This window comes from Lipophrys pholis, assembly GCF_963383615.2.
Source record: "Lipophrys pholis genome assembly, chromosome: 20".
NCBI classification, from domain to species: Eukaryota; Metazoa; Chordata; class Actinopteri; order Blenniiformes; family Blenniidae; genus Lipophrys; species Lipophrys pholis.
In genome coordinates, this window is record NC_137648.1 from 7849554 (window position 1) to 7872152 (window position 22599).

At 39.9% G+C, this 22599-nt stretch overlaps 1 protein-coding gene across 1 annotated transcript in view; it reads right to left on the minus strand.

Annotated features, from left to right (window-relative positions):
• cntnap2a (contactin associated protein 2a) overlaps positions 1–17192 on the minus strand; it is a 327533-nt gene extending 310341 nt beyond the window's left edge. Inside the window, exon 1 of the mRNA XM_080489327.1 lies at positions 17005–17192. Within this exon, the coding sequence (XP_080345453.1) occupies positions 17005–17107 (103 nt within the window). The 5' untranslated portion in view covers positions 17108–17192. The remainder of the gene's footprint in view (positions 1–17004) is intronic.
• Between the last annotated feature and the right edge of the window lie 5407 nt (positions 17193–22599).

The following is a 22599-nucleotide window of genomic DNA, read 5'->3' on the forward strand; positions in this document are numbered from 1 at the left end:
TTGTAATTCGTACTTCTTTACTTGAGTACTGTGTCCTGAGAGGTTGGGGTGTTTTCTCTGTGTGCGTTGGTAAGGTTCACCGTTTCTGTGTTTTAACAAAACCAAAATGGCGGTTCCTCCATGTATATCTCAGAGCTGTCATTTTCCCTTTCATGCTTGTCACTGCCTCTAACCGCTGATATAATCCCAAATATCACGAGGTTCGAAGTGAAATCAAAGGAAAAGAGGCTACCAGGCCACGAGGAACAAAAGTGTAACGGCTGCCATGCACATAAACAACGAGTGCAAACTGAGAAAAGGCTGCACAAAAGGTTTGCTTTACTGTGTTCGTTTCACAACACCCGCATAACATTCATTGTTCAGATATGGGTTTTACGTTAAAGTTGTTCAAAGCATATTGTTGCATTGGTAACTTACATGATCTGTGTCCCTTTTCAATCATCCTGAGTTTCCCTGAATGCTCGGATGAGCGGGTCCCTTTAAATGTTGTCGCTGCAAGGAATTGTGGGGCAGCATTATCTTGTCTCCTTTGGTAAAGGATGCATCAGTGTTTCCAAGGCTAAAGGAGGTTCTAAAGAAAGCATTGAGCCTCTTTTCCTCAGCTTGTAGAGAACTTGAACTCTCCTTATCATGGCCGCCACTGAAACACTTCCGGGGGTTAAGGAAAAGTGGATAGGAAAGGAGATAGGAGGGACTATTCGGACGCACCCTGTGGTTCTTGTAGTCTTTTTCCTGGAAGTCATGATGGGTTGTAGTCCTTGTTGCAGCCATAGAGAGGGGGTGTATCTAAACTCCATGACATAACCTCTCATGACATCACAATACATTCAAGAACCTGGAATTTCAAAGCTTTTAGGAGAAAAAGAGAAAGTAAAGTATCAAACTGAGGGTGTGTGACCATATAAAAGTAATGGATGGATGACATTAGCTGATTCTCACCTGTATCCCGGCCTGTCTTGCCTACCTCTGGATTTTAGTTTCTTATTTAGAGGTTTAAACTTTGGTTTCTGTGTCCTTGTTTTTGAAATAAAGCATCTATTTGGGGATTTTCTGCTTCATTGAAGAACACTTTCTGCTTTGATCCGTCACACCCTGTCTTCTTGTGCCACCACAAAACCCCTAAATATAGGAAAATGTGAAAATCATTGCCGTTGGACTTTCTCTAAATAACAATCAAATTAATGTTAATTTAATTTCTTTGCTTCATTATAAGTTAGTCTTATGTGTGACTAATCCCAGTCGATTGAATTTTTTTTTTTGTCCAGACATTTCATATGTCAAAGTGAGGGGCTTCACAGGCAGTTTTGTTAAAAGCAAAATAACCTACCAGATTACATTTTACATGTTTTATTCACTGCATAATGACAGGCGTATGTGCTTTATCGTTGTGTATGCCATTTAACTTACTGTACAAAAGTGAAGCACAGAAAAATATGTAGCACTGAGTAAACATCGACACTGTATATGGAATAAATCATTTCACAGCTTGTTAAAGTGGAGCTCAGAAACAATATGCGCCGACTGCATAAAAAATGTATGCTCTTGAAAATAGTGACCTCAACCACTGAACCATACAATTAATACCTGATTCATTGAAATAGCTTGAAACGCTTTTCTGAGTATGGGCTTCAAAAGACGTGTTTGGAGAACATTAAAGGAGGAACTATTGGAATTACTCAATGTTAATCACCAGTGTGGTCAGCGAAAAAGGCAGTCCTTGTTTGTAAAACGAACAACAGCTCTTTGAGCTTCAAATATATATCTGAAAATATAAGTTGTTTAATGCATGTGTTTGCCCACCGCGACATATCATGAGGTTGTCAATTTGTGGGTAACCAATTTATCCCAAGGGGTTATAATGAACTGAATATAGTGTGTGAATTGGTATTCTGGTGTGTTCTGCACCATTTTCAATTACTGCTGACATTTCTGTACCAATGAACAACACACATTCTGACATCCCATCAGAATGCACGTTGTTCACCACGATTACAAGTGTCGAATTTCGCAGAATCTGCAACATGTTAATTCAGTTTGAGCAGTGTTTTGTTATCTGAGGCAAAGCACAATGACTGTTTTCCCAAGATGGTTCTGTCCTAAATGCTAAAAATATCATTAAAGTATCAATAACGATAAACCTTCACTGAAATTATTAGTTTAAAAAATGTTCTGATGCATGAAAAAAATAGAATAAAATTGTTGATTACGCAATGCCAACATGTAAAAGGTTCAGTATTTACAGTGATCGTATGCTTCACAGTCAGGAAATGTATAACAATTTGCATGAATGAACATTGACAACGATGTTAAGCTCAAATGATTTGTGTGGTGCGGAATATAGTTTTCGGTTAAGAAAAAGGTTGAGATTTTTGAGATAGACTGTAGACTTCTATCCTTTCCCTTACATCCATCCATTACAAGCAGCAACGTTTATGACAGTTGTGCATTTCTGTGCCAAATTATTAAAATGTTAAGAAATGCCTGAATATTTATGGGAATTAAATCACGACAGTGTGGTCATGTGAAGTAAAATAAGCAGTGGCATGTTGGCAACATAGTCTTAGACATAGTTCTGCAGCTGCTCAGTGTATTATTGCATACGAACTGTAAAACCTTAAGGTTAAGTGTTTTGTTGAAGAGCACCACAGAGCTTGTTGCTGAGCGGGAAACGTGCACTTCAAGCTGTTCTCATTGCCACTGCCATAACTCCATGTCATGTTATCATATGATGTCTCCATGATTGCATTACGGCATCTGTAAGTCAATTTAAATAAAGGCATCAGAGAAATGTAAGCAGGCAGACAAGGTCTAAAATTGCTCCTGGAGAAGACGATGCGATGCTCTTCGAGACGTCCTCATGGAGGAGACCGTTAACTGACGCACGCTTTACAATTGCTTCTATGAAAAATTCATGGTGTGATTAAGCTGCTGCAGCTCGAGCAGGACAAGGACAAATGGGTGCAGAAGGAAACAGGAAGTTCAGTGGGAGAGAAATAAATGAAGAGAGAAGACAGAGGACAGGATAAAGACTATCACAGGTAAAGCTTAAAGGTTTTTTTTTTTTAAACTTTAAATTTAAGAGCAGTATGCAGGATGGTATCTCATTGGTCCAGTCCAGCATGCGCTGTAAGTTAAAATACATAGTGGACAAGGTGAAAAATGACTTCCTGAGTGAGGTGATTGATATTGCATGAATCATTTTATACAATAAACCACATTAACTCAGTATTTGCAAACTGTTTAAGTTAGAACTGATTGCTGTTCATGCTTAAACAAACTTGAGTCTCAGTGATAAAAAAGAAGCTTCCTGACTTGAAACAAGATTGTTAGCAACAAAGGTTGACTGAAAGAAAGGCAGCATGCTATATTGATTCTCTTGGGCAAATTACTTCTTTGCATTTAACCCATCTGATACATGCTGGGAGCAGAGGGCTGCCATCGTGCAGAGCCTGCTGGAGCCATGGAGGTCAAGGGTCTTTTCTAATTATTAATAAATTGTATTTCCATGTTATAAATTAGTTATTCATTGTTTGATTCTCGAGGCAGACAGGGTTTGCATGTCCTGTTTCTAACTGCTTGGATGCTCTTTACTTCAATTTACCCTTGGTTTAGGTCTACGTCTGCTCGTCTTTCTCAATGTAATAGCACTTTAATGGGCTTTTTACCGCTCCAGAATATAATCTAGCTTTTACTTAGTGGTGGCTGTGATGAGCTTTAATGGGCTTAGACCCTGGTTGAGGTGAACTAAATGATTGTTTTGTTTTCTCCGATTTTTGCTATCGCAATCAATTTGCAATTCCACAAAATATCTCAGACCATTAAAAAAAACCATATATTGTTAGTTAGTTGATTTGTTTCAGTCGCAGTCATACAAAGCAGCAAACAAGAAGATTATTCCAAAAACAATTATCCGTCCAGCAACTAGTGTTAAATGCTACTATCATGACACACACACAGCACATGGGAGACTGGCTCATACTGTGACGCTTTGAAATTTTGCACTGAAAACTCCATTGAATTCCTAATCAGTAATTTATATCTGCACCCAGTTGTCTTCAAAGGGGAACCTGGGGATTAACACTTCAAAACACTGATGCACAAACAGCCCCAGATAGACAGCAGGGCCTCGCAGAAGTAAATAACACCCCTCACTCATGCACAGGCACAAGCATCTGCACACATTACACATTAGGGTGCTTTCACAGGTTCACCCATTACCACCCTTTGAAGTGCTCAAGTCGCTAATGGTTTCCAATCCCATTCAGGGAGAGACTGTGGCCTGTCTGTCCATTAGCTCGCTGACACACTGTGCTGACTAAACACAACACTTCCAGTGCCCTTGTCTCTCTTCCCCTCGGCCACACCTCCATTCATTGGTGAGAGCAGATGAAGGCGGCCTGCTGGGGGTGCGGTTTGGTTTTCTTTTTTTTATTGTAACGGTGTGTATTCATGTGCACATGTCTGCATACAAGGGAGTACAAGTGTAAGTGTGATTGTCTGATTCTCTCTGACAACCCAGTAGACTGAAAGAGTTCAAGTGCAGTGGAGCAGAAAATGACTTAATTTCCCAGTTAACACTTTCTGTTAGGTCAAACTGCTATGCAGGCATTGTGCATTTATAACCCAATTATGGCATCTACAAAATACTGAAATGCAATAAATGCAGCGTTAAATGTCTGAAATACAAGTTCATGTGCAATATTTGTGTGATTCCCCATATAAAGATTGGATGCATCATGAATTCACTGGTGTTTCATTGGCCACCGTCTCTATTTTAAGATTACATTCAGACATTCAGATAAAAAGTGAAAGAGGGAGCACTGCATACATGATATCCCAGGTTTTTATGAGAGAAACTACATCTCCAGGCAAATTCATTTAAATATGATACTCATCTGAATGACATTCATGGTTGACAGGGTTAGATTTGTGCATGAGAAATAAATGAGAATAGATGAATGCCATTCACACAGAATCTGCTCATTATTCTGCTGATGAACTCATTTTATGAACGCTAACTCCTTGTCACCAATACCCAAGTCTTGAATGAACAATTCAGAATTCACATACAAAAAGCTTTAAGTTCACCTTGGACAAAGCTGAAAATCGATCGCCAAGCCAAAGATATCTGAACAACAAATAATTCTGCATTTTAATTGTTGCCACATATTGAAGACAAAGACAAATTTAAAAAGATTTATGATTTCATTTTAATTAATTCTCAATAGATAATGCATTGATTCATAACATTACTGTCCAAGCATGCATACTATAAATAGCTTTAGATCAATGCATTCAGACTGAAGAATAGGTAATGGGATGGAAAGTTCACCTCAACGAGAGGGAGTGCAACAAAAATACAGCATAAATCAGACTCTGAGGACTTAATAGCATGAGTTGATGCACAGACTGCACCAACTTCACTTGAAGTCAAAGGACCAGACCCCACACTGAGCTTTTAGGGCAGCACTTTGCACTGTGTCCTTCAATGAAAGGCAAAGAGCATTCGCCTCTCCTCTGCCTCTCACAGTTAATCGATAGCACACTTTTCTGCCTCTTTAGTAAAAAGCAAAGACACTTCTGTTGCACAATGCATGTGTGTGTATTTATCTGTGTTTGCAAGTGTGTGACTGGTTGTCAGGCGTGATTGAACTTTCGCCTAACAACACATAGAGATAATGCACAAACAAATCCATACGTATGTGCACAATAAACATACATATCTTAGCCCCCCCCCCATCCTCACATAGTGGTTTCACCTTCAATCTTTCATCCGAGTGGCTGCAATGCACGAGCATGGTAGGGTTCTGACAGGGTGGATGAATCCATAAATCAGATTTGATGTTTCCCGTCTGCCTGCCTGCTTTTGCATGCTTTTTGCTGCCATTTACAAAGTCAGCATCTCTCCTCATCCCAGACACAGATTAAAGAGCTGAAACTGATCTGTGATCAGCCACGCCGTAATCCCCTTCATGGTAGACATCATCATCATTTCATCTCTAGACAACCGAGAGAGATTCCAGCAGACGGGATTGCATTTGTTATATTTATTGAGTAATGATATTAAAACGAATTCTCAAATATTGTTAATTTGAACTCACAATCAGGAAATCTGAAGTGTACTGTGCATTACAATGCAGGGCGTCCACTAACCAAAGGTTTAATGAGGAATTAAGGAAGCTCGAAATTAATCAACTGAGCTGCTAAAGGATTGACCTAACTCAATCTCCTGCTGGCCGGCTGTCTTTAATATTATCTTTGTGGCACTTTCGGCAGCTCTAAATTGAGCTCATTGTTAATAAACTCACACTGCATTAATTACTCATTTGAACTCTCTATGCAGAGGTCAAGATCAGCTACAATGATTAATAGAAAGCACATCGGCACACTGTGTAGAGTCTTATCGTTATGAGCACATTTTCACTTTTTCAATAACAGTGCCGATAGTGTTAGCAATAATGGACGTTTATCATGAACCAGTGGCCTGGCCCAAAACCTTAACAGTAAAAACTAACTTTTTACTAACAAGAAGAAATGCATGAACTTTCGTACATTTTTTTTTTTTTATGTTAACGTACACCATATACCACAACAATACTTTTTGCCCCAAAATATTTGAACATCTATTAAGGACTTGGATAAAAGTCAAAGACGAGTACGGTTGCATTCACTCTGCTTCCCTGGAGAATCAACACGGCTTTTTTGTAAAGTTCAGGTCCGGACTTTAACTCTGTGCAAAAAAAGCCTTGCATCATTTTAAGAAAAACAGTCACAAACTTTGATGATTTTGCCACCTTCAACACACCAGCAATATAATCTCTTCCCTTGGTACTTCTATCCCACCACCCCTGACAAGATGACTCATTTCTTATAACCATAACTCCTCGACCACTTATGACACATCCAAAGTTCCAAATTACCGGGACGCAGAGCAAAATAAAGCCTTGTGCTCATTTAGTGTTCATAAGCAGCCAAGAGGACTTCATGAGTATGGCTTTCCAATCACAGGCAGGATTCATTAGTGCACCACATTTCTCAAATAACCAAAAAGTATGCAGTAATGTTGAATAACAGCCAGAGTTTGAAAATGCACTGTACATTGTACAAGCATAACTTCAAAGTAAATCCAGTCAATCTAGTAGCAAAGGTGTGAACACCTGTTACTGATCACTTGGAGAGATATTTTACTCCTTTTTCAGAAAATATGCCACAACGTAAATTAAATACAGATTTTTTTTTTCCTGATGAGATTCTAATCAAGCTTGCTGGGTTTTTTTTTTCTTCTTTTGCTTGTTATTTCATTTGATCCGTGCAAAACAGACATGTAATTGGTGTTTATCAGATCCACAAGCATGCGGTCTGAATTGAAATGTGGGTACAGCAGCTCTGACACGGTCACCAAAGTGAAGCTTGCTGCAGTTGTCAAGTAAATTAAATTTTGCTGTCAGTGTTGTCTTGACCCGATAATCTCGACAGCTAGAGGGTGAGGTGAAATGTACATAAAGAGGAGAAAGAACGATAACATGGGCAAGAGTAAGAGGCAAACCGAGTGAATAAAACTGTCTGACATTTGAAAGAGAGAAATGAGGGGAGAAGAGAGGCGAGGACACTGGCAAAGATAAATGGGGAGCAGGTGAGGGAGAAAAAGATGAAGAAAGTCACACAGAAAGAAAAATAGAGAAGGCAGGTGAAAGAAAGGTATAAAGAGGAAGCAGTGACCCCTGTCTGACTAATCTCAGCTTGCACAGTAACTGTACTTTGAACCAGAACTAATGGACCACATTCACATCTACCCTCAACTCTCTCTCTCTCTCTTTCTCCATCTTGTACACGTAAAGTCATCTTTTAAATCACACCAAAAGTCACAGACACACAGTCAGTCACAGCTATACACAAATATCTGGCACGCGCGCGCACACACGCACACACACACACACACAAAGTGACGTGTTTAAGCTAGGCTATGTACTTTGCAGACTGTATAAGAGTCTATGAATGCACATGTACTTGTCTGCATAAGAGATATTACCTCACCAATTAATTAATGTCAGTTCGGTGAGAGGTGGGGTAGAAACATTCAAGCTTGCATTAAAGCCTGAATATGAACCGAATTATATGAGAAAATGTGGCTTAGATGCTGATGATAAAACACAAAAACGTATGCAAATCTGTCTGTTTATAGTACTCATGACAGAATTGTTTCAAAATCTCTGCAAGAATCTGACATCCCAATTACTGTGCAATTTAACCACTGCTGAGCCAGTCTGCATGTATGTATACACACACACACACACACACACACTTGTATATTTATAGCAAACCAAGTGGATCCAAACATGCACACGGACAAACTGGCACACAGAAACACAAGAACAAACACACAACAAGAGTGATCTATACCCCACTCAGTCCTGTCTACCGGAAGCAGAGGTTTGATTTTAGTAGAAATACCGTTCTCATTAAACAGGGAAGACAACTGGTGCTCGCCATCCCAGTTACATGCCTTCTCCTCCTCGTCAGTTCTCTTCCCTGCATTTCTACAAACACTCACATATGCACCACAGTGTGCACACTGCCAGAAAATTCACACATATATACTGTAGCTTCACAATACTATAATAAAGATATATCCACACGCAAAAACACACAGGCAAACAGGAAACCACAGGTCATGTTTTCCAAGTGTTTAGCTGGCTACATTCCCGTTCTGTCCCTGAGCTTTTTTCCTCTGTGTATAAAAAGAAAAAAGAGGGTGTTTCTTCAATGGAAGTAGCCCAAAGATTAATTCACTTAATCTTGGCCTGTAAATGGGGTATTCAAGCGGCTTAAAAAACAAATTGAATGCAAAGGCTGAAAGTAATAACAACATTTGTCTTCGCTGCGGCACAATGCCCTTTTCCACAGCACTCTTGCGCATGAGCTGGTGTGTTAGATATTCAGCCTCCATTATGACAGAGGTGGACCTGGGCAAACACACACACGCACGCACGCACGCACGCACGCACGCACGCACGCACGCACGCACACACACACACACACACACACACACACACACACACGGTCTGACAAACACATAAACTCCCTCACATTCTGACAATGCGGCCAACTGGATGCCTTGAAACCTTGTTGAGCAGAGCTCGACTGTATGCATTACGCGTGTGCATGCTTGAGTGAGTCTGTCGGAACAGATGCCATCCCGTGGATTTGAAAGTGTAATCTCACATTCATTGCATCACCCATTAGACACATGCAGATCAAAGGGTTAATGGTCCTGAATGTAGGTTAAACTAAAACTGTGCAACAAGCTGAAAGCAACAGTTTAATTTCCCACTGCCGTTGCCTCAGCTGAAACCCCACTATATATTAAAGAGTAATAACGTTGCAGAACAAAATTACAGCCAAACTCTCGACTAATGACCTCATAAAGTATGATGATTATTTTTACATGAACAATAACTAATTAAGTATTGTAATTAACTCACAGCCTCATTAAATCACTGTACTATTACTAAATAATGTATGTATGATTAATCAGTGGTTACCAGACAGCATTAGCAACTCACTCCGGCTGTCACTAATGTCCGAGAGGACATTTTCTCTTCTGGCAAATTTGACTTATAACAAATTATTGCTTTTGCTGTGTTTGTGTGTATCCTTTCTCACATCAGCACTTTCTAGTGCCTAATTGCACCTAAGCTATCAAGAAAGCCAACGTGCAGTGTACAATTAGTGCCCAGTTTCTGTACACAAAACAGCCAAACTGCTGAGTCAAATGCTTCACCCTCAGCCTCAGTGGTGAATGTCTCCGCTAGATTCCAGAAGAAGAGAGAGCTGCAGGTTCTACTGATTCAAATGCCTCAATATTCAAACAAAGCAATAGATTGAAACACAAATGCATTTATCCATCTCTCATACCGTTTTATTCAACTTGGGGTCACTGGTTGCCGGGGCAGACCCCCAATTGGCAGCAGAGCCAGAGTGCAACCTCGAACATTGTCATCTGTCCATAACAGGCAAACCCAGAGAGGCAGACGAGTACACACCTGCACAATCACACCTACCAGCAGATTCAGAATCAACATTGAGGACCTGGGGAAAACCCATGCAAACACCGGAGAACATGCAAACTAACTAATAACCCTTGCACTGTGAAACAGGAGAACTGACCACAGCTCCACCGTGCGGCCCTCTAAGTGCATTTATGGTCAGTTTAAATAAATAAAGGTCAAGCTTATTATTTCAATAATCAAAATAGCTATATAATTTTACTGTATTTTTGTCAGAATCATCCAAATCTGACCTCAAAGTGTTTTTGCAGACAACGCACACGTGCAGAAATTAAACCAATGACTTCAAATAGAAACCCAATTAATGGTCAAAGAGACTTGGGCTTTTAAAAGATTTGAGCCTTTTAAGGCTCTTGTTGAATTATAAATGTTTGCATTTATGTGTAACTGACATAATATAAACCAAAGGTATTAGAGCACAAATGTCCATCTGCCTCATATCCTTGGATTCAGCTCTTTCCTGCAGGAACGTGAATCGACGTGTATGAATGTCAGTCAGTGATCATGTCGGAAATGTTGCACTCACAACTATTCACTTGTTGCTGGAAACTGAACAAATCATTACACCAATGCACCCCCTGTTGGTTATTTTACAGGAGGTACAACAAAGGACGTGCATTCTAGGGAGTGTATCTGAACTGGTTTGCTGGCGCTCACAGCGATGGCTGCTCAGCTCTACTTTGTGTTGCTTCTCACACTGTTGTTTCAGCATGGATGATTACAATCTGTTTCAATTAGTGAACAATGTGTTATACATCCTTTTACACCCTGACGTCAGCACAGTTCAGTTATGGCATTTTAACATGATTAATCTGAGGCCAGTGGCTGTATTCAGCAAAAGTAAAGTAAACATTTATATCCTTGGAACTTTGAGGATTTTTTAAATTATTGACCTGATATAGTTTTCTTTCTCCTATAATGAAGTGGAAAATGTTTTTAAATGGACATATATTTACAAAGACACATTGAAACTTGCCACACGCTTTTGGCAGATATACTTGAATAGAACAAATTACAGGACACAGCATGTTTCTATTTGCTGATTGTACTTTTTTACTATTGTTATTTCCAATCTTTAGAGCGTATGCATTCTTCTGAACACACTGTTAATATTGTAGATGCAGTGGAGATGTTATTAAAATGATAAGTGAATTTTAAGTGGGCACTCACGTCAACTGAAAAAGCAATTATGGAGGCTCTATGATCAGTCAAGTAGTAAAAAAATCCAGGTATCACCAAAGTTAAGTGCAGTTTTACATGACACAGCGGGTTCGTTTCTCTGACTAATGCGATGGCTGTGCTTTGATGCAGCTCCAGATTATAATAACAATGGTGATATTGAGCGACAAAGTGTCAGAGAAAATCCCTGCTTCCGGACAGCCCTTCCTCGTGCTGTCTCTCCTCATCTTGATCATTTTCCAGATAAATGTCGCCTTCTCAATTGTCCTTTTTCCTTCTCTTCGCCTTTCTAGCCTACCCTCCATCCCCAAGTCCCTTGTCCAATGAGAACACATTCCACAAGAATAACTTTCTGATCCAGCTCATTTAGGCATTTACAAGATCAGACAAAACAAATGTACACTAATTTGTATCTATAAATGCAGAATTATACAATTAGACAAGTCTGTATTGAAGGTTTGCTTTTCATTCAATGAATCTGAAGCTCAAGATATTTAATGACCTGGATAATGTGTATCTGAGGAAGACAGAGAGTGAAAAAGAAAAATAGACTGTGTGTGTGTGTGTGTGTGTGTGTGTGTGTGTGTGTGTGTGTGTGTGTGTGTGTGTGTGTGTGTGTGTGTGTGTGTGTGTGTGTGTGTGTGTGTGTGTGTGTGTGTGTGTCCTGTACATGTGGGAGGGAGTGCACATTTTACGCTACTGACATTGTTAGGGGAATTATGCTGTATGACTTGTCAGTGTAAATTTGTATCACTGTGGCCTTGTTCCCACGATAAAACATTGATAGCCTCACAGTAGCATTCCTTTCCAAGAAAGAAATGCCGTTTCTTTCAAGAGATAGGAGCCTAAGTGAAAATCGGAAACAAATTTGGCAAAAAAGACAGCAGTACTTTTTGTATTTTTAATAACCATAATCATTTTCAACACTAGTGATTGGTTATGATACAGAGAAGAGTTAAATGCTTCACGAAATGTGACAACAAATGTTCACTTCTGATTTCTTGGATCGCATTGTAGATTTTTGGATACTTAACATCATTTCCTATCGTGCGAATTATGATTTTCTTTTCAAATCAACTTCAACTCAATGTAATGTAGGCTGCTCTCTTACGACAGCACTTTCATTATTTGAGGCTTTAGTGGGGTGTAATATTCATATGCTAATAGGGGAAGCAAAACATTTTTGGGTTTTTAGGAGATTGAAAGAGGAGACTGTTCAGCGGCTGTGATCCATATCAGTGAATGGACGAGCATGCACATGCATCCACACACTTTTGTTTCTGTCTTTCAAGCTTTCAGGGACATTGCATTCACTTATATTAATTTCCTGCAGACTACAAATGAAATCGGCTACAACTACTGCAATTCAACTCTTAAAACATGTTACCACTGAAATGCAAGGATTTTCCTCTTGTGGATTTGCTTTTGTCCTCAATAGAAAATCCAAAGGTCGGTTAGTATGCAGATTTAAGTTTACACAACACAAATAAATATGCACTGTTGAAAAGTGATACCTCGTAGAGACTTTATTTAATCAGGCATGTTTGTAATCGTGAATGAAAAGAATTCGGGACAGGCAGTGAGGAGGACGAGTGACGGGATAAAGGAGACAAAGAGTACAGACTGGCAAGTAGGAGAGTGATTATGACCAGATGATAAAACCACCGAGGAGAGCCTTGTAAGGATTGACAGAATTAGAAATACTTAAGGACATAAAAGCAGCAGGAGGTGCAGTGTAATACAAAAAAGAAAAAAAGAAAACCCAGGAAGAAACGATGACAGAAACAGTAATGTACTGCACAAGAATACGAAGAAAACAACATGAGAGATTAGGCTGTCAACATAAAAACAGATCATCTCCTTCCATACATAAAACAAATCCATCTGTAAATTATAAGCGTTTGCACAAAAACAAAGTCTCAATAAAATAAAAAAAATTAAAAATCATACATAGAATCTTGCTTTTTCATCTTTGGCCACAGTAAAACTGAAGAAATGCTCGTGTCTTGTCACAGCACTGAATTACGGATCATTGGCCAAACTCCACCAATTCAGTCTTTTCAACGAATCAGTGGTTAAAAAGTGGCAAAAGGACTTGCGTAAATAGCAACAGAAAGTTAAAGAGAGTAAAGAATAGAAGCTGAGGGAGATTTATTTAAAGGGGAGAGTGCAAAAATAAAAAATAAAAGCACAAGATTAAAAAAGAAAACGCAGGAGGAAGCAAGCAATTTAGATACGGAGGGATAGACTGGAAGAGAGGCATGGCAATGCAATTAAGGACTAGAACTTGTTACCAAGCTTTGATTCACTTGTCTCAATGCTTGATTAATCTACCAACCTGGACAACACACACACACACACACACACACACACACACACACACACACACACACACACACACACACACACACACACACACACACACACACACACACACACACACACACACACACACACACAGAGTCAGGTGCACACTTATAAAAACACAGAGACCAAACATAGCTCCACACCAGGCCTACTCTAATCTGAGGAAAACCAGTCTGCTTCTACAGCCTTAATCCTATCATTATCACCTCATAATGGAAGCCATCTAAGACACACACACACAACATTTAGGCTCGGTAATACCTGTGTGTATGTTGGCTTTGAGAAAATTATTGCATATTCAATTTACATATTTTCAGCAGGGGCTTCTGAAGTAATTATTACAGTTTTTCTGACTATTAGTAGAAAAATTGTTTTAATAATACAACGAGGACTTAAGTGACTCTCATACTTGCTGGCTCACTTATAGCCCGCTAATTCATAAAACCGGCCAACCTAATAAAGAATCCATCACTAAATAGGGTTTCAGCAAGCATAATAATTACCAATATTATAATTACTAATAGTTCAGACTCAAACATGGCCGTTTTGCTGGCAACTGTCTGCAACTAAATATCATCATTTGGGCTCACATTGTATGAAATGAATCATGTTGAAGAACAGGAAGCCTTGACTTATGGCCCTGGAGGTGAAACAGACTGATGTCTATGTCAAATGGCCTGGCAAGCTTAATGAGATGAGGAAAAGGCTAATCTGATTCTATATCAGACAGGCTCGAGGGGCATCCCAATTAGCCACCAACAGTGTCACTAACATACTGACTTAAAGGCATATCTTTTACTACTGACACGCTGGTTGCTGGTACTGTTAACCGATCAAAGAGCCTGTCCTTTACACAGCATATAATGAAGAGCAAACGCTAATAAAAAGTTCACGGTTGATGACGTTTTAAAACTCTTTTCAACAACAATGCAGTGAAGCTCAACTGGAGACTGAACAATATACAAAAAAAACAGTATGTCAGACACTTTGCACTCTGAGTGTGTCTCAGTTTGCGTGTGTGAGTCTGAAATACTGCTGTACTAATGCCTATAGGCAACCCATCGGCTACTCTTCTATAATGAATCCAAACAAATCACCTTGAGATCTTTACAAAGCAGTAAGATGGAATGACAGGGTGAATGGCTGCATTTAAAAGAGAGACACTGAGATTAAAAATGCCTGCACCTGTAGCCTGTGAATGATCGAACAGTATAAGGCTTGGCAGGTGACAAAGAACACATAGGAATCTAATCTGCATCTTTAGGAGTTGCGCATTATTTTTATTTATTGCAGCTGAAACTGTACACACATCGCTGCATTCGCTCCGTACACACTGTTACACATAATCTGACACACTCCCAGTTTAGTTATATTAAACACCATGAAATATATTAGCAGCTATATCTAAGTGTGATGATATAAAAAAAGATCTACTGTATTTTAATATCACACTATAGCTTAACACCTTTAGTTCCTGTTTACTTACACATACTTGGCTGCGTTTTGCAAAAAACAAAAACATTGAAAAAGACAAATCAAAACAATTGTTTAAAAAAAAAAAAGCCAGTCGTGAATCAGATTAATCATTGATAGTAAAAGTACTCCTCAAATCAACCAACCAACCAACCCGTGTGTGTCGCTTAAGCGGTCAATGTCAATGTGCTGGCAAACAACATCAGTCTATTATGACTCACGTTATGTGTTGTGCAATGGATGAAACTCCCGATAACTTTTTCCTTCCCGTTCTGTCCTTGATTTCTCTCCTGGAACAGTATAATCTATAAATCACATCATTAGGCCAGTATCAAATAAAGTTGGGCTTTACCTATGATTCAATTAAAATCACTTTCTCTTACAAGCACAAATCAGTATTTCTCTCATCTCTGTCTCATACTGTTTATGGGAATTTGTTAAAGATGGCAAGATGAATATGTCTATTTGAAGAGAATTAAAGACATTGTAAAGTTTGCAGTGATCTTGCATCTTTTCATAGTTCCCTCTTGCACTATCACTTTAGATTCCTAAGAGGCTTCTGCATTTTGCAAAGTAACCCTACATACACAAGACACTGGACGTGCTGCATGCCTCAGTCAGACATTCCAGTCGCAGGGAGGAAGAGCAGAGAGAATTTCCACGAAGAGATCAATAAAGTTTCATAATCTGTTGCGAGGTCGCGCCTATAAAGAGCTAAAACGCGCAGCCACTGTCAAATACCGCCACTCGCCGTTTCTCCTCTCAGACCCACCGACGCACACGCGGCAGGCACTTTGCGCACGCGCCAGCGCGCACGGCTCGCGGTGGCGTTTCTCAGTTGTTGTCTGTCAGAGCGGATGATTAATGAGACGCGTCCCCGAACACATCCATCCAGGACCGGAGAAGCCCCGGCGACCACCGGGGGAATCAGTCACACTGAACCCGCAGAGGATCGACTCAGTCACCGTCAGCAACATCGTAATGCCGCCGAACCGAGCGTGGATAATCTCAGGGAAACGCGAAACCGAGGGGGCGTCTTGGGAGAAGGAAAGGGCAATAATATCACAGTCTGCCTTTAAAAATATATAAAGCAGCCAGTTCAGACCAACGGAGAAACGAATCTACAGAATCTAAGAACACGTAAACGTAGTAAAGGACAGGAGACAGAACTTGCATGTGAATAATTGTCACTAAGAAAATGACACAGACTGTTAGTTGTTAAGAACCTAAAGACTTTATATTGCAGCGCTATGACCCTTAACATAAATACATATAAGAGTATTCAAGCCTCAACTTCAGCTCTCACCAAATACTGGATATTATTTCTAAATATGCCAAAACTGGTAGTAACTCACGTGCCTAATCTGAAGCAACCCAAATGACACTGTAAAAATAACCATCTAAAATGATGGAATGTGTATGCTCTGATTAGAAATAGTCCATACTGGACGACACACAACTAAAAAAATAAAAAAAGCTCTATTTGGATTACATGCAAAGTAAGAGTATAAAAAATGTTTCTTATACACGTAACCAAATACAAATGTTAGTCTTCAAAACAAACGAGCATGACACATTTATTGGACGTTTGCAAACTAAATTTACTTCCACAGCTGACACACAGACAATCAAACCACTAATCCAGCCCTGTCTGGATTAACCGAAAAACTCATCACAATCCCAGCGCTCAGAAAATGTCACACAGTGAAATCATCCCGGGGAGTTAACACGTGTAGGTCTAAACTCAGAAGGTGAACCCCCCTCTCCACTGCTCTCCCTGTGCTTTTCACGGGTGCAGGCTGGCACAGCCAGCAGCCGGTAAGCACTGTCCTCTCAGACAGCCTGCCCACCCAGATCCAGGCTCTGGGAGACGCATCCACATAGTTTCTATTTATTTTATCCAACGTGGGGAACTTACGGGTTGCAGGCAGAGCTCCGTGCACGCCGCGGATGTCGCAGAAAATCCACAAAACGAGCGGCAATAACAACGTGACTCCCCGGACAGGACGGTGCCGGCGCATCTTCACGACTGATGTGGGCGCAGGAGGAGGACGGGAGAGGGAGCGCAGCCCCAGCTGGTGCGTCAGCCTCGCTTTGCAGTTGAGGACTGTCGGTGAGGAGCCTGGCTGCACGGACTCCTCTCTCTCTCTCTTTCTCTCTCTCTCTCTCTATCTCTCTCTCTCGCTCTCTCTCGCTCTCTCTCTCTCTCTAATAAAGAGATGATGTAAGGATCACGCCGATAAACAGGCTGCTGTGTGGTATGGGTGCGCACTCTGCAGCAACCGCGCTTTTTTTTTTTTTTTTTAGCGACTCCTGACTAAAACAAAAAAAAAAACAAAAGCCGAGTTTCCACCTCCAAAGGACGCCTGGAGTGAGCAGAGAAAGCCCCCAGTAGTTCCTGGAGGCTCCACAGTGCGCATCTCAAATCCACTGAACTGATCTCTCCTGTCCAGCAGTCCGATGCGCTGTCCGTGTTACTGAACTTCTCTCTCTCTCTCTTTCTCTCTCTCTCTCTCTCTCTCTCTCTCTCTCTCTCTCTCTCTCTCTCTCTCTCTCTCTCTCTCTCGCTCTCTCTCTCTCCTAAATGCTTTTCCGTTATAGCCAGACAGTGCCCCCCACCTTCTCTAGGTGGTGGTGGCATTATATTGGGAATCTCTCTCCTGTCCCACACCAGAAGCTTTAAAAAATAATAATAATAAAATCACTGCACACTATTCCTATTGTTTTGATGTTCCCATTCCTCCTTTTATTGGCCTGCTTTAGCTGTAAAACACGTTTTCTGTGAGTGCAGTAATGAAGATTAATGATCAAACGGCTCCAAAGATTTGCTATTCCCAAATTAGTTTAGCTTGGGAAAAAAAAAATAAAAAAATGATTTGAGAGATAAAATAAAAGAAATGATTCAACTGAAAAATGAACTTCATTAAACTAAACTTCCACCAAAATGACAAAGCTCAATCTAAAAGTTTTTTTTGTGCAGTTAATATTTAGTAAAAGTGCTATAAAGCACGTTGTATCCAATCAGCATCGGCAGCCTGTTTTGCAGTTTTATGATATATGACACAGCCGAAGAACAATCATTCAAATGGTGATAAGATAAAAGAGATGCGATGCAAATAATCAGTTAAAATATTCCATATCCGTAACACAAGTAATAGTGCAAACGTGATTACATCTGTTTTTGATAGTCTGCAATTTGTATTGGACACAATTCTGTCGGAGTTGTTGAAACATTTACTCATTCTAAACGCCGATACAAGAAAGGATCGCCTCAAATGCTCCCTATGAATACAATTGACTGTTACTTGTTATGACAATTATAAAGACAGAGAAGGGCATGCACTTATAGTTTGTAGAAACTAAAAAAAACTAAATTAGCGTTGTCTTTTAAACCTTTTAAACCTCCACTAGATCAAAGATGAAAACTGGAATTCTTCAGAAACAAGTTGCATTTTTCAGTCAGTAGGTAAACATTTTCTTTCTTTAAACCTCCGCTGGACCAGAATATCCCACAATCCTGGAGTATCATGGTTCACATTCGAATGTAAATCATTCACTCACCATGGCACTGTGTTTAAGTGGCCATCATTATCCATCAAGTGGACATGACTTTCATCTACAAGCCTGTCTTTGGACCGCTCCCATCATACCTTTCCTCCGACATTTCAAACAGACAGTACTCACAGCCTGCGCCCCAAGGCCTCCATCTCCTTCAATGTCCCTTCGGTGCGTACAGTTGGGGGAAAAGGCATCTTCTTTCTCAGCTCTCTCCACTAGAAACACACTGCAATAGGATTCCAAAATCAGTTGATTCTGCTTGTTTTGGAAATGTCATTTAAATTCATTGTTCTATGTTAAAGCTAATGACCCGAGAAAACCCACACATGCAAACTTGCAGCAGGTTCAAAGCCCTTTGTAATGAGGCGACAGCGAATACCTGAATTACTCCCATGGATAATTTTATCATTTCAAAAAGATAACTTAACAGTGTCTTCTTTTTAGTAACTCGAATACTTTTCGATCAATGTATATGAATATTGCAGCAACTTTTCGTGGTGCCGGTAAAGAGTTCCTTAATCTCGTCTGATACAGCTGCAGAAGAACATCAATGAAAAGAAGCCGCAAACCACAGCTTCCCGTAAAGTTACAGTCTTCTGTCGTGGTGCCGGCTTATTTGTGGTGGTGCCATTTTTGATCCAGGAGAGGGAAAAAAAAAAAAGTCCAGTTACATGTCCTTCAGACATAAGTTAATGAACATACATTCATGCAGACAAATTGCAAACTAAATTTGGCTGTAAACATCTGTCACTGTGAAGCCTCAGTCATGTCACTGCCATTTGTCCAGAACATTATGTGATTATCATTACAGTCTATTTTTCTAACTGAAGAAAATGGTGAGTGAAATGGAAAATTCATAACAGACAGCTGCATCAGTGGTAATATCTCAGTTATTGCTCCAAATGGAAGAGTGATTTTGACAATCAGAATGCAACCATCATGCACGCTAGGCCCTTGGGTCAAAACCGGTTTATTAGATCATTATCAGTATGATATAAGCATAAGTGGTCACATAATTCATTTGGGGTGTGCATTATGCTGTCTATACTAGTATGTCATTAGCTTGTACTATTTAATAAGTTTTAAATGAAAAATGAAGGGACATAGCAGTGTGTTGGGAAAGCTTTCTGCTGCGTACAAATAATGCAATGGCTCCATTTTGAAAAGGTAAAAACAACATTAATGGAGCGAGATTAATCCAGTTACATGAAGGGATTATGTAGTTCCTACAGAAATTACACACATGCTTTAATCTGAATCAAAAGGCCATGTCGTGGTTGATGTACCTCCTGTAGCACATCAAGGATGCAACATTACCAGATGGTGATTACAACAAATGATTGGTGAACTTGGGTTTTCTTTGTTCTCTTTGCCTGGAATACAGTTTGTATAGACAACTGTAGAACCTTAAACAACAAATCTGCTTAATGCTAACTCATAAATATGTGGAGGCACATAGAACTAGTCCTCCACTGAGCTGGAAGTATTTATGGTTACTGTGCAGAACAGAATGTTGCATTCATTTTGTATACAAAATGTTAAATTGATTTTCACGTATAGAGCTTATATATATTTAGCAGCCTCCATAGCGCTTTACATTGTCAGTCAGATTCACCCATTCCCACGCATACCAGTGAATGCAGACACCATGCAATTCGCTCAGAAGTTCCACTGGGACCATTTTGGGGTTCAGTGTCTTGCTCGAGGGTGCTTTGATGCGTGGACGTGAGGGATCAAACCTGCAACCTCCCGATTGAGAGATGACCCTGCTTTCCACCCCCATGGTGGTGATGACATCTGAGTTAACCACCTGATAACCCTTATCATGGAACCAAAGTTATTCCAACCACTTTGATGGCGTCGAGTCATCAGCTAATTCACTCTAAACCGCAGAATTTTCATTTAAAGTTTGACTGAGAGAAAATCCAGTTCAACAAATGTTGAGTCATTTCTTGGGAGAAGTAAGGACTTTGTGTCTCTGCTGTTGAAAGATGGAAAGAGTACAAATCACTCCTCATTAGCATTCATTCACTAGGAATCTCTGATATTTGTCCACAGTAAGCCTTTCCAATAGTTGTTGAAACGCTTTAAATAACTCAAAACTTTTTTTTTTTTAATACAGATCACACAAAAGGGGGAAAAAAAATCATTTTTTAGAAATCCTTGAATGTCTCAATAGTCATGATATTTCACCGGTGAAACAGCAGTTAAGAAAGATCTCTTTACATGTATTGCCATATATAGGGCCACTAAACCAAAAACTGGTAAAACTCTGGCTGCTGTTTATGGCATTCATCTTTTTTTTTTTGGGGGGGGCTTTTTCTGTCATTTTATCCAGTTTTTCTTTGCCTGTTGATTCCTTTATTCACTCCTTCAGCATGCTTTCTTCCTGTACGACAGTGCTTTTCTTCTCCACAAGGACTGCAAATGGGTTTGTCAATATGTCATGCATGGTAATTTACAGCCATCATTCATTTCATGAAAAAAAAAAAAACCCGTGATGACTGATGGCCCATAGACTTTGAACAAAAAAGTTGATGACAGCAGTGATGAATCTCCTGAGGAAGGCGGTTTTGTTAAGCAAAACGTTTGTGAGAAAAGAGAGGCTTTTACACACACTGCTGGCCTGGCTGCCTTCCTGCTGTTAACCGTACACCTTAGTACAAAATGACATCATATAGTGTATCTGGAAGCATTGAAAAAGACATCATTATGTGACAAAACCATATTAGATGTGTAACGTATCGAGTGAAACAAAATTAGATAGAAAATAGATACTTATATGAGGTCAAGCTTTATAAGAGGAAATTACTGTTGTAATTATATGTGTTGTTACACATCCTGATTCAACGTAATTCAACAAAGCCTCTCCAAAAAGCTGAAGGGAGAAAATGACTGGATAGACAAGGTAAGTGGTGGAAGGCACAGAAGAGACATTCATTGTAGAAATATCAAGTACAGTTGGGAGAATATTGTCACCAAAACGCTACCTCAGGGAGAAATCAAGGCGTGGCCTAACCAATGATTTATTGCTCAGGGAAAAGGAAAACAACACAGGATTTCCTGTTCCACAATTTCATCAGCAACTCCTGTTGCTTAGATATTGTGACAAACACAACCACGGGAAGATGGCACAGCGACAATACAAGCTGAACCTGGTCAAGAATGGAGTATGACGTTAAGGCAGATGAATACTGTCATCAAAGCACAATACCAGCCTAATTATATACCTTCATCCATGTCTACTATTCTCAAGACTAAGGAGTAAATGTTTGCCCTGGTGCCCTTCATACTCCAAATTCCACTATGTTTAAATTATAGGCTGCGCTATATAGCCAAGTAAAGTGATGCAAACATAGTACAAGTAGAGAAGAAGAAAAAAACAGCTCGTCTTTAGGTCAGAAGAAGCTCACACATAGAAATTTTAATAACTCTTGCAATACCTCAGAGACTGCAGAGTGAGAAGATGCGAGGGTGTTTTTGAATTTGGTGGTTCAGGGTTTAAAGAGTCGTGAATTTGCTTATAATTTGTATTTTTTTTTTTAAAAGGTTCTGGAGAATTCATTCATTCATTCATTCATTCATTCATTCATTCTCTTCCGCTTATCCGTTTCCGGGTCGCGGGGGTGACAGTCTGAGCACGGTCACCCAGATCACAATGCACCATTTAAGAACCTTCCTGCAGGTGGTGAGCCCACGGGAAGGTGGCACCCGGCGTGGGACACGAACCCACTACCTAGAGATTGTGGGTCTCATGCTCTACCAACTGTGCTAGCCGGGGTTCTGGAGAATATAATTTAAATCTGTGAAATGGAGAAACAACAATCAGCATTCTGGTTGAGTCAGAATCTTGTGAAGTCTTACAGAAATGGTGTATTTTATTCAGATTTTTCAATTGACACTGTTATATTACAGTACAAACAGATACAATCAACTTCATTAGAGCTCTACATCC